Source organism: Psammomys obesus, unplaced genomic scaffold (assembly GCF_907164565.1).
Source record: "Psammomys obesus unplaced genomic scaffold, mPsaObe1.curated_primary_1811, whole genome shotgun sequence".
Classification (NCBI taxonomy): domain Eukaryota; kingdom Metazoa; phylum Chordata; class Mammalia; order Rodentia; family Muridae; genus Psammomys; species Psammomys obesus.
The window spans coordinates 170,152-187,875 of record NW_026596277.1 but is presented as its reverse complement, the minus strand read 5'-3'; the positions used below and the strand labels follow the sequence as shown (position 1 = coordinate 187,875).

At 40.5% G+C, this 17,724-nt stretch overlaps 1 protein-coding gene across 1 annotated transcript in view; it reads left to right on the top strand.

Moving 5' to 3' along the window:
• Positions 1 to 268: 268 nt before the first annotated feature.
• Positions 269 to 17,724, top strand: part of Taf1 (TATA-box binding protein associated factor 1) — a 24,984-nt gene continuing 7,528 nt past the window's right edge. The window contains 12 exon segments of the mRNA XM_055596928.1: positions 269 to 608; positions 1,217 to 1,331; positions 1,493 to 1,606; positions 4,953 to 5,010; positions 5,012 to 5,058; positions 6,454 to 6,704; positions 8,869 to 9,087; positions 9,790 to 9,997; positions 14,720 to 14,896; positions 15,770 to 15,897; positions 15,990 to 16,097; positions 16,192 to 16,368. Of these exon segments, the coding sequence (XP_055452903.1) occupies positions 432 to 608; positions 1,217 to 1,331; positions 1,493 to 1,606; positions 4,953 to 5,010; positions 5,012 to 5,058; positions 6,454 to 6,704; positions 8,869 to 9,087; positions 9,790 to 9,997; positions 14,720 to 14,896; positions 15,770 to 15,897; positions 15,990 to 16,097; positions 16,192 to 16,368 (1,779 nt within the window). The 5' untranslated portion in view covers positions 269 to 431.

Below are 17,724 nucleotides of genomic sequence, written 5' to 3'. Positions count from 1 at the left end.
CTGCTCGCTTCACTTAGCTTCACATTTTACTATTGAAAAATGTAAATCCAGGATAAGTAAGGTAGCAATCCACCTCTAACACAATTCAACACAGCGTTCCTTTGGGGAAGCGGCACAACCCGGTTCCAATCCTTACTTCTTTGTATTGTGACCTGTGACCCGAGGGCAAAAGTCACGCGGCCTCAGAACTTCTTTCTTATTGGAGGAAAACCCGCCGCTGTTGCCCCAGCAACCTGAAGGGTGTTTGTTTGTTTGTTTGTTGTGTCGTTTGGGTGGACCAATCACACACAGTGAAGTGGCGCTCCTTAGTCTCAGGTCTGGAAGGACGGCCCGCTCTCTCCGTTGTTTTTCTTTTCAGCTTCCGGAAGGCTCTGTAGGTCGCGGAGCTGGCTAAGTCACTTTCCTGCGACTGATATATTTGTTTCCGGCCCATGGAGCCCGGCTGGGCGGCTAGGCTGTCCGCGCCCCGTGCTGGCACCCCTTCCGCCATGTCGGACACGGACAGCGACGAGGACTCCGCAGGAGGAGGCCCGTTTTCTTTAACCGGCTTCCTGTTCGGCAACATCAACGGAGCAGGGCAGCTGGAGGGCGAAAGCGTCCTGGATGATGTGAGACGCGGGCTTGGACCTGAGGCGGAGGGCGGCGGCGCTGGGGACGTCGGGTGGAAGAGTCCAGGCTGTTTGGGAAACTGTAGTAGTAGTAGAGGGCGTTTCAGCCCGTTCTGGGGTGCAGGGGTTCAGCCTTCTCTTGGGTTTGGGGACTACTGGAGAGAGAGTCGGGCTCAGCTCTGAGGAAGAACGGGGAGAAAAGAGGAAAACAGTTAAGTGCCGGTCATTTATGCTGAAGGTTTGTTTGAACTTAACATTCTACTTGCCTGGTTGGAAAACTAAGATTTAAACCTAGTAGAGTTCTCAGAACCGCTACTGGGTAAGATCCTACTTGAAGACTTTTGGAACTCTTGCTTTTCTGGCTTTTGCTGATCTGGAGTGGCTGAAAAAAGCCAGGACTATGGATGGAACCTGTGTTGTTTGGATCTGATCTATATGGAGTTTAGTGGGTTTCCTATACAGTTTTTTAATGTGGTGTTCCTTTGAGCACATTGTGGAATAATTTCTTAAATGGATTTGTGACTTTATTATGAGCAAGGGAAATAGACCTTGTGTAGGACCTTCAGGTTTAGTTGTTACTTTCAAGTATTCTGTTACCCCTTTTTCAGGAGTGTAAGAAACATCTTGCAGGCTTGGGGACTTTGGGTCTGGGCAGCTTGATCACTGAACTCATGGCGAATGAAGAATTGGCTGGGACTGGTGGTGCCTTGCTAAATGATGAAGGTGAAGTATGGACCATGGGGAGTATTGTGTGGGTCGGGGAGGAGGCTAGCTATTATACACTTATTTTTAAGTGAGGATTAGCTAAGAAAGTGGTAATTATTGCTTTTTCTTGAGTTATCTCCGTTTATTTATTTATTTGTTTATTTATTTTTAATCCATAGGCTGGATTAGAAGTAGAGAAGATGCTGTGGACTATTGAGACATTAGTGAGGTGGCAGAAGATGAAAGCCGAAGATATCAGCAGACGATGGGGAGCTTGCAACCCCTTTGCCGAGGTCTTTCAACGTAGCTCTGCTTGTTCTGGAACTCACTATGTATGCCATATGGTCTCCGGCTGGTAGAGATCCTCCTGCCTGTTTCCCAAGGGCTGGGATTAAAGATGCCCAGCATTCTTTAATGATGTAAATTTGTGGAGTAGTGCATTTTCCTTCTGTATAAGTCTGTTTTGGGCTCTGACTTCTATACTTTATTTCTACCATTGTTCTTGACTGCCCATACATTTGCTCTGCTTGCTATTCCCATTGTCAGTTCAGTTCCAAGTAGTAGGGATCCTCTTTCACCAAACTGAGGCTTTCGTTTTTGTAATGTTCAGCCTCAAATTGTTAATGACAACGGTGATGATGATTTCTTGTCATGTGATATATTTAAGTGCCTGTAAGTTTGAGATAGTGTTCTTAGATTCTCTTCAAAGTTAGAGGTTAGAACAACCTCAATCTTTGCCATTAAAGAGTTTATAGATTAAGAAGGATTGAATTTACAATCTCATGTCAGTTGGTAAACGTGTTTTGGCTCAAAACATTCCACTACTAATTCTGTTTGTTTGCTTTCAAGACAGGGTTTCCCTGTGTAGCCCTGGCTGTCCTGGAACTTGCTCTGTAGACCAGGCTGGCCTTGAAGTTACAGTGCTCCACTTGCCTCCGAGTGTTGGGGTAAAAGTCATGTGCTACTTCGTCCTGCTATGGAGCAGATTTTTGAAAGGAGAAACAGGTTTAGTGGAGATCACCCAGCATTTCTGTTTTGTTTTGTTTTGGGATAGGATCTCACGTGTCACAAGCTGACCTCAAGCTTCATATACAGCTAAGAATGACTTGAAGGGTTGGTCCTCCTGCTCCTGTGTTCTTTGTCTTGGGATTAAAGACGTAGTGACTCAGACATTTGGTGTAAAGATATGACTTGTCTAGAGAGTTGAGAAAATGAGAAATAAAGTAATGGGGTGTGCTGACTCTAACCAGCACTCTAGAGGCAGAGGTGGGTGGATCACTATAAGTTAGAGACCAACCTGGCGGTCTACATAGTGAGTTCCAGGACAGCCAGTACTACACAGGGAAACCCTGACTTGAAAACAAACAAACAAAAAAGTATTGGGGAAATTAGCCATTGGTGTTTGTTGTTTTGAGACAGGGTAGGGTCTCATTGTGTAGCTGGAGTGCCTGGAGTGCTTACTATGTAGACTGACTGGCCTTGACATCACAGAGATCTATTTGTTTCTTCCTCCCATGTGGTGGGATTAAAGATATTTGAGTAGTGGGCTTCAGCAGGCTTTTTTTGTTTATTTGTTTTTTGTTTTAAGACATCAGACATATACTGCTAAGTAGCAAAAACCAAAGGTAAAACAAATTTTGTAACTTTTTTAATATATACATTATTTGAGATTTGATGCCATAACTAGTTTCTAGCCAGCATGACTGTTAAATCATGTGGTAGAATGGAAGGAATAGATTTCAGGGTCAGAATACTAAAGGTTCTAATTGCAACTCCATATTTCATTTATTATCTGACATTTGAATTTGTCATTTTCAGTAATCACCCAGTGTTCTTCTGTAATCCATAAAATTGTTAATGCTTTTTGGGAATATAAGTTTTTGGTCACATGATGGGAAAGCATCTAGTAACCTCCGCTACCCCCATACTCACCCCCCACCACCAAAGGAGCCTTGATAATCTGACTGGAAAGGTTCCTTTAGGCAACCAAGTTGTGGTAAAATTATAGAAATAAGATAACACAGGGCAAAATACATCTATTTAGATTAAAATTAGGGTGGGAAGCAGAGATAGGTGGATTTGGCCCAGGTTCTATTTTTTGTTATTTTAAAAATTACATTTATTACTGTGTGGAAGCACATGATCCGATGCACAGCTTAAAATAATCAGTTCTTTCCTTCTACCATGTGGGTCCTGGGGATCAAACTCAGGTTGTTAGGATTAATGGTAGGTGCTTTTACCCACTGAGCCATCCTGCCAGCTTCCTTTTGGGTTTTTGGTTGCTGTCTGGAGCCATTATGTTATATACTTTAGACCAGCCTTGAACTTGGTATGTAGTTAAGGATGGCCTTGAACACCTAATCATCCATCCTCTCACTCCCAAGTGTTGAGATTACAGGTGTGCTCCACCATACTGGCTGGTAAGAGTGATTGCTGAAGAGAAATATTTAAAACAAAATAATATTCGGGCAGGTAAGGTAGTGCATGCCTGTAATCCCTATATTTGGGCTACAGAAGACTTTGTATCAAAACATTAAATACAGAATATGGGGGTCTGGAGAGATGACTCAGCAGTTAAGAGCTCTTCCAGAGGTTCTAAGATTAATTTCCAGCAACCACATGGCAGCTTACAACCATCTATAACAGGATCCAAGGCCCTCTTCTGGTGTGCAGATGTACATGCAGAAAAGCACCCATATACATAAAATATATTAACAGACCTTTGCCCAGTCGTGGTAGTGTTCACCTTTAATGCACAGCAGTTGGGAGGCAGAGGCAGGTGGATCTCCTGAGTTCAGGGCCGCTCTCATGTACAGAGCAATTGCCAAGACAGCCAGGACTACATAGAAACCTTGTCTTGAAAAAACAAAACAAGGGGGCTGGAGAGATGGATCAGTGGTTAAGAGCACTAGCTGCACTTCCAAATGGACCTGGGTTCAATTCCCAGCAACAACCTGGCAGTTGACAACAATCTGTAACTCCAGTCCCATGTATTCTCATACCTTCTTGCCATTGCACAGAGAACTGAATTAAATAAATTATTTTAAAAAGAAAAAACAAAATATGTTATTCAGGACCAAGTTTTGAATATTGTCAATAGTTAAAAAGACTGAAAAGAATGATCAGCTGCCAACGATAGACAGAAAAATTGTATCAAGAACTTGGGAACTGTGAAAAAAAATCTAGTTTTTTGTTTGTTTAATTTCTTTTTAAACTGGGAAAGAATATTCAACTACATTGAACAATGGAAGACAAAACCCAGTATGATAAGTAAAACATTTCAAACAGTTCCTGGAAGCTCTCATACCCCATGTAAGAGTGGAACGTTTGGCTATACCATATCTTTCCGAAGGCAGAAGGTACATCCTCTGTATTGTTTTGTTGATTTGTTTGTTTGTATTTAGAGATGGGTTCTTACTATGTGGCCCTGGGTAGCCTCAATCTCAGTTCTACCTGCTTCTGCCTCCTTAATGCTTAGATTAAAGGCAAGTGGCACACACACACGACTGTTTTGTGTATTCTTAAAGGGTACATACTACTTCTGTGGTGCTTTGAATTCTTGAGTGTTGAAGGGAGCTCCAGGGTATAGTATATTATATGGCATTCTTCATACTAAGGAGATCACCTTGGTTTTAACAGATTATAATGAAGATGACTCTGATGCTGACTGTGAAGATATTGATTGCAAGTTGATGTCTTCCAGGACCAGTGAAGAAAGAGAGGAACCAAGATGGTGTTACTGGTGGTAAGTAAAAACTGTCTACTTTCCTTTTAGGAAAGAGTTCTATTCATAAAATCAGGCTTTTGGCATGTTTAAGGGGCTTAAAATATGTTAGAAAAGGATGGTACTTATAGAAAAAAATTACATAGTGTCAAATGCTGATATTGAATAGAAATTTTCCTTTTAAAATGTTCTGTAACAGACAGTCAAGAAATAATAAGTTAACTCAGGGCTTCTCAAATTAGGCTGCTCATCACAGTTACCTAGATACCTGGTTCTTCTGCAGTGTTTGATTCAGAAGAGTTTCCCAAGAATCTTTTTTTTAAGACATGGTCTTACTATGAAGCCCCTCACTGGAATTTTGTATAATAGGCAAGACTGCCTTCAAACCTGTAGTAGCAATCCTTGTATTTCTGCCTTCTTAGTGCTGGGATTACATGTATGAGCTACCACATTCTTTGTTCCACCAAGACTTTCTGGTGCAACTGAATTATATACTTGTACTTGGAAATTATGTGTTTTGAAAAAAGAAAAAGCTTTTAATCTGGGTATGGTAGTGTACACTTATGATCCCAGGACTCTGAAGGCAGGAGGATGACTGCTAGTTTGAGGCTACCTAGGACTATGTAACAAAGCACTGTCTCAAAAAATCAAACAACCTTCTGGAATGCAGAATCACTTACATTCAGAAATTTCAAAGATTGATAAGGTCTTGAGCTGTCGTTTCACCATTCTTATCCCTGTAATGTTATTAATCCTGTCATAGGTCAGACAATAGGGAAAGACAACTTTTTTTTTTTTTTTTTAAACAGAGCCTCACTGTGAATTGCTGGCTGGCCTTGAACTCACAGAGATTTGCTTGCCTCTGCTTCCTGAGTTCTGGGATCAAAGGTGTGTGCCACCATGCCCAGCCTTGTTCTTTATTTTGAGGCTATGTTAACCTAAATTCTCTAGCTGGAACTTTGAGCCATTTTCTGTAGTTTTTAGAGTAAAGGTTATTTAACTTTGTGTATAGAATTCATTTTCTGATATTCTGTGGGCTTTCAATTTTCTCCATCCTATAGATCTCTGAACTCTTAACTGAACATAACAGGGCCTGATTAACGTGAAGTATTAACATAATTTTCCTATTAATCTCAATATTGGGCACAGTCTTGGTCATTTATGAAAAATAGTAAATGTAGTACAGTTTTTGTTTTCTCTCGTCACAACCCTGGGTTACCTGTTCCAAGTTGAGTTGGGGATGGTGGGAAATAACAAGTTGGATGAGTTTTCTGGTCTGCATACTAGCAGTGTGATTGCTTGGGATTATATCCCCTGCCACAGAGCCATGCATAGTATCTTAGAAGGGGTTGTTGGCTGAATTTGAGGAAATGTGTTCACAGTTCCATACCAAAGGGGTGTCTCTTCCTTTTGCAGTGTCTGAAGATGGAGAAGATGGAGAAGGCATTATCTTGCCCTCCATCATTGCCCCTTCCTCTTTGGCCTCAGAGAAAGTGGACTTCAGTTGCTACTCTGGCTCAGAATCTGAGATGGGAGCTAAGGATTCAACACAGGCAGAATCTAAGGATGGAAAGCTGACTCTACCATTGGCTGGGATTATACAGCTTGATGCCACCAAGCAGTTGCCAAGTGTCACAGAAGTTTTTCCAGAATTTAGGCCTGGAAAGGTACTTTGCATGGGGAATGTCCATAATGAAAACTGACTTTTTCCAGATTCTTACTTCTGTTGTTATAATGCTGAATATACAGTGCATGAGAGTTAATGATATTCTTATTCAGTGGCAGATAATTGTTTATGTAGGAACTTTTCACGCTGTATTAGGTCATTTGTGAAGTTGTATGTATTCATAGGAAATGGAGCTTAGAATATTTGCATTAAAAACCGTCCTGTTAAAAAACCAAAAAACAAAACAAAAAAATACTGTCCTCTTACCAAGCATGATTGTGAATTCATTTAATCTCAACTTGAGAGGTAGTGGCCGGTGGGTCTCTGTGAGTTGTAGGCCAGTTTGGTCTACACAGTGAGTTCCAGACAGCCAAGGCTATGTTAAAGAGTCCTGTATTAAACAATAGCAACAACAACAAAGTTGTCCTGTTAGCAGCTGCTGAGATGGTTCATTGGTTAAAAGCATGTGCATGCATGCCTAAGGGTCTCCCCAGATTCCACAGATTGTTCAGAGAACCAACTCTAGATACTTGTTCTCTGACCTCCACACCTGTAATATGGCATGTACACCTGTACATGCATACACACACACACACACACACACACACATAAATTCATGACTAAAAATATAAATTTCCTGTTAGAACAAAAAGTAGACCAAGTGGCATAGTTATTATTCTATTGCCATGAAGAGACAGGATAATGAAAGCAACTTATAAAGGAAGGATTTCATTGGATGCTTGCTTCCAGTTTCAGAGGGTTAATCCATGAACATTATGGCAGGGAGCACAGTGGCATCTAAGCAGTAGCTGAGAGCTTATTTCTGGATCTGCAGGCAGAGAGAGCTGAGACTGGGTTTGGCATGGATTTCTGAAACATCAAACCCCCCCCCCCCAGTGACACACCTTCTCCAATAAGGCCATACCCTTTAATCCTTCCCAAACAGTTTCACTAACTGGGAACACAAGATTCAAATATATGAGTCTGCGGGGACCATTCTCTTTCAGACCATCACATCAAACCTAGAAGTGTAGACCTTTGATCCCAGCAACTAGGGAGCTAAGACAGGAGGATCATAAGTTCAAGGTTTCCTGGGCTTCAGAGTGAGTTCAGGAGCAACCTGGGCAGCTTAGTGAGACCCTGTCTCAAGAAGATGAAGACTAACCAGGGATGGTGGTGCATGCCTTTAAACACAGGTAGAGGCAAGTAGATCTCTGAGTCTGAGGCCAGACTGTTCTACACAGAAAGTTCCAGGCCAAGGTTTCATATTGAGACCCTGTCTCAGAAAACAAAAATAAAACAAAGCTAAGGATTGGGATTGTAACTCCGTGGTATAATGCAAGTCCCTGGGTTCATATCCCAGTACAGCCCTCCCCTCAAAAGGAAAAAGAAAAAGAAGAAGAAATTATTCTATTCAGGGACAACACTTTTGTGGTCTTATCTTAACATTCCTTCATTTTCTTTCCTGAAACAGAATAGATCACTTGAGAGTCTTTCAGATAGTGAATCTCTGACATAATAGTATATTCTGTGTTCTAGGTGTTACCCTTTTTATGGCTTTTTTGGACCAGGGAAGAATGCCCCATCTGTTTGGAGGAGTGCTTGGAGAAAGAGGAAAAAGAAGCAACGTGAACTTATAATACAGGAAGAGCAGAGCCAGGAGGAGTGCTCAGGAGAATTAGAAGTCAACCAGAAATCTCATGAAATATGAATATGCTTCACCTCTCCCCCCAGAGCAATGTCTCTCTGATGATGAAGTAGGCAAAGTAGACATGGGTTTAATGTGTACAAGGGGACACATAGAAAGCTCTCTAGTTTATGTCAAAGTTGGAACTAACACTTTACCATGAAGAGTTCTTTGCTAATTTTCAATGAATAATTATGAGTTAAATCCAGTGGTCTCACCTTCCCTGTTCTAACAGACAATATTTGGTGAATAGGTCAGTGCAAGGTAAAGGTTTGCATTGCTAAATGCAAAGCTATGACTCATGGACAGAGCAGGCCATGATGTACCTCTATTTTTTCATAGTCTAACATCAGTTTAAAATTCCTGTTCAGGAATCATCCTGTGGTTCTCCTAAGTCACCCTACAATTGTTAATTCTCTGTAGCCTCAGGTCATTTGATACAGAGAACCCCAACTCTACATCTTTGACTCTGTTACAGATCACAATGTTGGCTCCTATGAAGTCGAAGTTTTCCCAGTCAACTGGAGACATTGATAAAATGATGGATACCAAACCAAAAGTGGCAGAATGGTGTTATGGACCTGCCCGGTTGTGGTACGACATGCTAGGAGTCCCTGAAGATGGCAGTGGGTTTGACTATGGCTTCAAAATGAAGAAGACTGAACATGAACCTACAACAAAATGCGACCTGGTGAAGGTAATCAACTCTGGTATATGAGAGAGGAATCAGTGTGCTTTGGGTTCTATCATTTTTTTTCTTTTTTTTGTTTTGTTTTATATTAATCATAGGTTATTTACTTTGTATCCCAGCTGTATCCTGCTCCCTCATTCCCTCCCAATCCCACCCTCCCTCCTTCATCTCCTCCCTGCCCCTTTCGAAGTCCACTGATAGGGGAGGACCTCCTCCCCTTCTAGGGTTCTATCATTTTTACCAACTTCTCAGCTGGGAACTTCTTGGGTAGAATCTTTAGTAGTAGGTTACGAGTACTAAATCATCTTATAACTAGTCCCTATTTTAAGGATTCTGTTTTTGAAATGGGTGCTGTTCCAAAGTAGGAATTGGAGAGGGGACAGATACTTTTTCAGTACCAGGTAATTTGCACAAGTAAAACATCACTTTTTTTTCCCTTGCTGGAGATTCCAGGGTCTTGCACATGCTGGGCAAGCACTCCACAGCTGGGCTAAATTCCCAATCCTTGGCTTTTGAAACAGGGTTTTACTGTGCATCCTGGGATGACCTCAAACTTGGAATTCTGTCAGTTTTACAAGTGCTAGGGCTGCAAGTATTGGGCACTAAGCCTGGAAAAGCACCACTTGAGATATCTCATGAATCATTTAGGCTCTGCATTGTGGACTTTGACCAGTACTGGTTGATTCATTATTCTTTCTACTTGTACAGAAATTAAGAAAACCTGAGGAAAGCAATGGCGTTGATCTTCTGGCAGATGAAAACTTCCTAATGGTGACACAACTGCATTGGGAAGATGATATCATCTGGGATGGGGAGGACGTGAAGCACAAAGTAACAGAACCTCAGCGTGCAAGTATGGCAGGATGGCTACCTTCCAGTGTGACTAGGAATGCTACGGCTTACAATGTTCAGCAAGGTGTGTCTCTGTGCTGGCCGTACCTAGCACACAGTTCTTCATCTCATTCATCATAACTAATGCTAGTTACTCTCTTTTAGGCTGCTGAGGGATAGTGAAATGCTTTAAATCTCATCCCTGATTTTTTTTTAAATTGTTCATATAGGCAATTTATTATAATTTTTTTCTCTACCAGGTTAAAATAAAGAATACTGTGCTTAGCTGGGCAGTTGCTGGCACACGCCTTTAATCCCAACACTAGGGAGGCAGAGGCAGGGTGATCTCTGTGAGTTTTAGGCCATCCTGGGCTACAGAGTGAGTTCTGGGATAGCTAGGGCTACAAAGAGAAACCCTGTACCGAAAACCCAACCAACAAACCAACCAAACAAAATCAACCCTCCACCACCACCTCCTGACGACCCCCCAACACAAACTGTGCATAACAAACTGTGTTTAACAGAGTAAGAAAGGAAAATCTCATATTCTAAAGATTATTAGTTATATTAACTTTCTGATGTTTTGTTTTCTGCATGTATATGGTTAAGCTTAGGTACTTGATTCATGTTGAGACAAGGTCCTGCTTTATATATGGAGCTCACTGTGTAGACCAGGCTGTCCTTAATCTCACCATCTTCCCAAATACTACGATTATAGGTATTTATTGCCATGCCTGGTGTGATTCAGTGTTATAATGCTGTTTTGTTGTTTTGTTTTTGATCTGGTTGCTATATAAACCAAACTGGCCTGGAACTCACAGAGATCCAACTGACTCTGTCTCCTGAGTGCTGTGGTGGTGGTGGTTTTTGAGATAGGGTCTTGCCTATCTTGAATCCAGATTAGCATCAGATTTGCTGTAGTCTTCCTACTTCAGCCCCACAAGTGCTGGGATTACATGTGTAATCCACCACATCCCACCATATATACTGTGGTTTTTCTCTTGCTTTTGTTGTTGTTGTTTTTTATTATTAAATTTTCATTTTTTATATTTATTATAGTGTATTCACTTTGTATCCCAGCTGTAGCTCCCTCCTTCAGCCCTCCCAATCCCATCTTTCCTCCCACTCATCTCCTCCCATGCCCCTCTCAAAGTCTTCTGATAGGGGAGTCCTCTTCTCCTTCCATCTGACCCTGGTTTATCAATTCTCATCAGGACTGGCTGCATTGTCCTCTTCTGTGGCCTGGTAAGGCTGCTCCCCACTCTGGGGGAGGTGATCAAAGAGCCAGCCAATGAGTTCATTTCAGAGACAGGCCCTGTTCCCCTTACTAGGGAACCCATTTGGAGACTGAGTTGTCATGGGCTACATCTGTGCAGGGGTTCTAGGTTATCTCCATGCATGGTACTTGGTTGGAGTATAAGTCTCAGAAAAGACCCCTGTGCCCAGATATTTTGGTTCTGTTGTTCTCCTTGTGGAGCTCCTGTTGTCTCTATGTCTTACTGTCTCCCCCTTCTTTCATAAGATTCCCTGTACTCTGCCCAAAGTTTGGTTATGAGTCTCAGCGTCTGCTTTGATACACTGCTGGGTACAGTCTTTGAGAGGCCCTCTGTGGTAGGCTCCTGTTCTTTTTTCTGTTTTGTCCTTCTTCCAGTGTCCATCTCATTTGTCATTGATCATCTTACCCTGGGTCCTCCTTCCTGCTTAGTTTCTTTAGTTGTACAGATTTTAGTATGTTTTTCTTATATTATATGTCTAATATCCAGTTATAAGTGAGTATATACTGGGTGTGTCTTTCTTCTTCTGGGATACCTCACTTAGGATGATCTTTTCTAGATCCCACCAATTGCCTGCAAATTTAATGATTTTTCTTGTTTTTAATTACTGAGTAGTATTCCGTTGTGTAAATGTACCACAATTTCTGAATCCATTCCTCAGTTGAGGAACATCTGGGTTTTTTTCCAGGTTCTGGATATTATGAATAAAGCTGCTATGAAAATGGTTGAACAAATGTCCTTGTTGTGCACTAGAGCATATTTTGAATATATGCCTAGTAGTGGTATAGCTGGATCTTGAGGAAGCTCTATTCCTATTTTTCTGAGAAAGTGCCTGATTCATTTCTAAAGTGGTTGTAGAAGTTTACATTTCCATAAGCAGTGGAGGAGGGTTCCCCTTTCTCCATATCCTCTCTAGCATGTATTGTCTCTTGAGTTTTTGATCTTAGCCATTCTGATGGGTGTAAGATGAAATCTCAGGTCTTTTTATTTGCATCTCCCTGATGTCTAAGGACAGTGCACATTTCTGTGATTCTCTGCCATTCTATATTCTTCTACAGAGAATTCTCTGTTTAGCTCTGTACCTCATTTTTTAATTGGATTGCTTGATTTGCTGCTTTTAAATTCTTTAGTTCTTTATATATTCTGGATAGTAACCCTTTGTCAGATATAGGGTTGGTGAAGATACTTTCCCAGTCTGTAGGCTGTCGTTTTGTTCTGATGTTGTTTTTTGAGACAAGTCCTCACTGTGTAGTCCTGGTTGTCCTGAAACTTAGAGAGATCTGCCTGCCACTCCATCCCAAGTGCTGGGATGAAAGGTGTGTGACACTGTGTCTTGTTGATTTTCTTTTAACATATGTAAGGTTTCAAAGTCGTGTATGTAAATGTTAGTGACATGGGAAACATTCATTATTTACGAATTTTCAGAAGAAAAATGGTTTTAAATATCTCCATGTTAGCTATGTCAGAGCTATGAATTTTCAGAAGAAAAATGGTTTTAAATATCTCCATGTTAGCTATGTCAGAGCTATCAGTCATACATGAAAGCACTTTTAAACAAGTCCTTGGCAATCTCTAAGTTTTTCTTGGTGATCTTGATAAACCTTTGACCAACACTGAGGTCAGAGGGACATATTAGAAAGTCACCTTGAGTCTTTGGATTTCTGAGACAGGATTTCACTCTGTATCCTTTGCTTGCCTAGTACTTGCCATGCATGCACTCCAGGCTTACCTTGAACTGAAAGTAATCCTTCTATATTAGACTCTTGAGTACATGTGATAACAATAAATTCCGGAAAACATTTAAAATGGAAAGAAAACAATATTTGAACCAGGCTATTTGGTATTCCATTTCTAAAAATGAAAAACTTTGAACTGTGTAAACAAAACTCTGACTAAAAATATTTTAATACATTTGCAATTGTTCCTTTAGTTTCTTCAGTTTTCTTTATATCATTCTGTATTCTCCATACTTTCTCTGTTACCCTGGAATCATTTCACAATTCACACCACACACCATCACCCAACAATTGACTTTTTTTTTTTTTGAGGCATTTTCACTATATATAGCTCAGGCTGTCCTGGAACTCACTCTCTACCTCTTGAGTGCTGGGATTATACATACATACCAGCACAGCCAACTCAAAAAATGCCCACACTTTCCAGGACTATTCCACAGAGAAACTCTGTCTAGAAAAAAATAAACAAACAAAAAAACCCCATAATTTTGTTTTGGTTTTTAGAGACAGGATTCTCTCTGTATCCCTGGCTGTCTTTAAACTCTGTAGACCAAGCTGGCCTTGAACTCAGAGATCCACTGCCTCTGCCTCCCAAATGCTGGGATTAAAGGTGTGTGCTGCCACCACCTAGTTAAAAATGCCTTAAATTTTAAAATTGTGTGAAAAGTTGTTTCTCCTTACTTGTAGTTAAATTCTTTATGGGTTTCATAGTTTCTTGAGACAAAGTCTCACTGTGCATCAGTGGCTACCCTCCCCCTGTCTCTGCTTGCCAAGTTCTAGGGTTAAATGAGAATGCTACCACGTCCAAGTCAGTTACATTGTATTATTCTTTTTGTTGTTGTTGTTGTTGTTGTTGTTGTTGTGTGTGTGTGTGTGTGTGTGTGTGTTTGAGACAGTGTTTCTTTGTGTAACCATGGTTGTCCTGGAACTCACTCTGTAGACCAGAGTGATGGGATTATAGGTGTGCACCACTGCATCTGCATTCTCTCTCTCTCTCTCTCTCTCTCTCTCTCTCTCTCTCTCTCTCTGTCAGACACACACACATATACACACACAAAGTCTTGCTATGAATCGCTTGCTGGCCTCCCTCTGTCTCTGCTTCTGAAATTCTAGGATTAGAGGAGATGGCTTCCACATCCAAGTGAATTACATACTATTTTTGATACAAGATCTTGATGTGTAGTCATTCACCCCTCAAGTTCACAATCATTGTCTAAGTCTCCTGAGTGCATAGGTATTTGAATTTTTTGCATAATATTCTTAGAAATGCATATTCCTTATTTACTAATAATTTCTTTATTTGCTAATATTTTTAAAACCAGTATTTATCACCATAGTTTTTTTAATAATTTGTTTATTGTTTATTTTTGTGCATTGGAGTTTTGCCTGCATGTATGTCTGTGTGATCCCCTGAATCCCCTGAATCTGGAGTAAGTGTTGTACGCTACCATGTGGGTGTTAGAAATTGAACCTCGGTCCTCTGGAAAAAATAATCTAGTGCTGTTAACTGCTAAGCTATCTCTCCAGCACCTCACCATAATTATTTGGCTAGTCCCATAGTAAGAAGGCTGTTTAAGTTTAAACTATTATAACAATATTGTAATGGACATTTTGTCAGCAGTGGTTTCTGTCTATTGAGATATACATGACCTCTAGTAGATTCCTTTTGAATGTTATATGAATAACTGCACTAATTAGTTCTTTTTCTTTTTGCTAGGATCATGACTGAAAGGAGCATTAATGTTTTGTTTGTTAACTGTTCTGTCTATTGACTGTTTTGTCTTCCTGTTTGGCCAGGTTTTGCAGCCACATTGGATGATGATAAACCTTGGTACTCCATTTTCCCCATTGATAATGAAGATCTGGTGTATAGACGTTGGGAGGATAATATCATTTGGGATGCTCAGGCCATGCCTAGGATTTTGGAGCCTCCTGTCTTAGCACTTGATCCCAATGATGAAAACTTGATTTGGGGTATGTTGGTGGCAGAAGCCAGTGTTCTCTTATCTTTGACATCATACTAAATTAATGTCAAAGGGCAAAAGGAAATAAAAATGTTAGAGAAGTCAAAAACTAGGAACTGTTAGGTCATGATTTTTTAAAAGCAGAGCTGTAGCTGCCAGTTTCTAGTGTTTGTGTATTGTTTATGAAAAACCCATTCAGGAATGTTGTAATTTGTATCTTTTAAGACATCATCAGGCATAGCTGGGCAGTGGTGGCAAATACCTAAAATCCCAACACTTGGGAGGAAGAGGCAGGTGGATCCCGGAGTTGAGGCCTCCCTGGTCTACATAGTAATTTCTAGGACACCCAGGACTACACAGGTGAACTTTCTCAAAACCAACCAAACAAAAGATGTCAGACATGTAGTTTAGCTGAAACAAATTGCCAAGTAAAAGTAGTCTGGAAGTAAAGTGAGAGATATACTTAGAAACTCCAAAATATCAGTGGGAAAGGTGAGTTTTAGCTGGACCTGGTAGCATGGATCCCAGTTACTTAGGAGGCCAAGGCAAGAAGACTGTAAGTTCAAGGCTACAGAGTGTGTTCTAGGGCAGGTTTGGCAACTTAGTGAGATTCTGTCTAAAACTAATGCAAAAAGATATCAAGAGGGGTGGAGATACAGCACAGTTGTAGAGTCCTTTCCTAGCCTGTGTAATACCTTAGTTTCAATAGTTAGTATTACACAGAAGGGGTGGGGAAGAGGGGGTAAGAAGAAGGGAAGAAGAAGAGGAGAAGGAAGAGGAGGAAAGAAAGAAAATGAGCCTTTAGGGATAGCAAGGAAGAGGAGGAAAGAAAATGAGTATTCAGGGATAGTAATTGCAAAGTCATTTCTTGTTATATCCTCAGATATCCCTGATGAGAAGGAAGAAGCTACTTCTGATTCCCCTTCCAAGGAGAGTAAGAAAGAACCATCTGTGAAGAAGAGTCGAATTCTCTTAGGAAAAACAGGAGCCATCAAGGAAGAGCCACAGCAGGTTGGTGAAAAGAAAAGGACTTGGTGTTTAGAAGAACAAAGAAAGGTATTAGGAAAGGGTAGTCTGATGATGCTTATTTGATCTGCCATTAGAACATGTCTCAGCCAGAAGTGAAAGATCCATGGAATCTCTCCAATGATGAGTATTACTATCCCAAGCAACAAGGTCTTAGAGGCACTTTTGGAGGGAATATCATCCAGGTACAAATAGCTGCTTTGTTTGATGGAGGATATGGGTAGATACTGCCTGGGAAAGAGATAGTATTTGCTTTTAACTCTTCTGCTTCCTGTTTAGCACTTAATTCCAGCTGTAGAATTACAACAGCCCTTCTTTCCCACCCACATGGGACCCATGAAACTCCGACAGTTCCATCGCCCACCTCTGAAAAAGTACTCCTTTGGTACATTATCTCAGCCAGGACCACCACACTCAGTCCAGCCTTTGCTGAAGCCCATCAAGAAGAAGGCAAAGGTATAATTGACTCCTGGTTAGAAGAAAAGGTCTATAAGATAATTGGGGTACAAATTGGGAGACTATACTGGAATTAAATTATATTAGGAAATTGTTTTCTCAGATGTAATACTGTTTTATTTTGGTTATTCAGAAAAATGTCCTTATTCTTAGAAGATACATATGGTTATACTTAAGGCCAAAATATTGCAGCTTTCAAAACTGGTTTACTAAAATCTGTAGAAAATTTACAGATAAGTAGGGAAAATGTTTAAGTAGTGAGATAAAAGATATTCAGAGTACTAGTCTTTCAACTTTAATGAAATTGAAAAAATGACATGCAAAGAATGTTTTGGTTTTGTCTCAGATTGGATGATAACAATGTGTGTAGTTAATTTTCTTGTGGGAAATAGGCTGTATTGTCTTCATTCTGGACAGATGAGAGAACAAGAGAGGCAAGCCTTAGGTGGTGGAGAGATGTTTTTTATGTGCACACCTCAGGACCTCACAGGCAAAGATGGAGACCTCATTTTTGCAGAATACAGTGAGGAAAATGGACCATTAATGATGCAAGTTGGCATGGCAACTAAGATTTAAAAAAAGTACTATAAATGAGTGAGACTGTACTCAAATAATTTTTTACTTCCCCCCCCCCCCTATTCCTATTATTCTTAGGTTTTGTCTTTTTATGTTGTCTTGGATTTTTTGGACGGTTTGTGCTAGGAATTTTTAGATTTAGCATTTTCTTTGATGGATACATTGATTTCTTCCATTGCATCTTCCACACCTGAGATTCTTTCTTCTATCTCTTGTAGTCTATTGGTTATGCTTACCTCTGTAGTTGCTGTTTTCTTCCCTGAGTTCTTCCTCTCCATGATTTCCTCTGTTTGTGTTTTCTTTAAATTTTCTAATTCTGTCTTCAGATCTTGAATCTTTTGTTGATTTCCTTCATCTAACTATATTTTACTTCATTTCCTTTACCTGTTTGTTTGAACATTCCTCTGTTTCTTTTATTTCTTTCAGTGACTAAAGTATTAACATCTCTGAAGGCCACAGAGTGTTTGGCTGCATCTTCCTCTGTTTCTTTACGGATGGCCATACTCTGTTTGTCTTTACCTTCCTCTTATTCTTTACTTATTCATTTCTTTCCTCCATTAACCTCTTCATAAGCATAGATGTAAGGTCATCTTCCTGAATTTCACTTATGATAAGGTGTCCAGGGCTACTTGCCCCTGGATAACTGGGTTCTGGAGATGCCATATGTCTTTGGCTTTTGTTGGTTTTGATTTTATGCTGGCCTCTACCCTTCTGGCTGTCTCAGGTGTTGGCTGTTAGTTTCTGGTACTTCCTGGAATCCTGTGGGTGGGGAGAATCCCC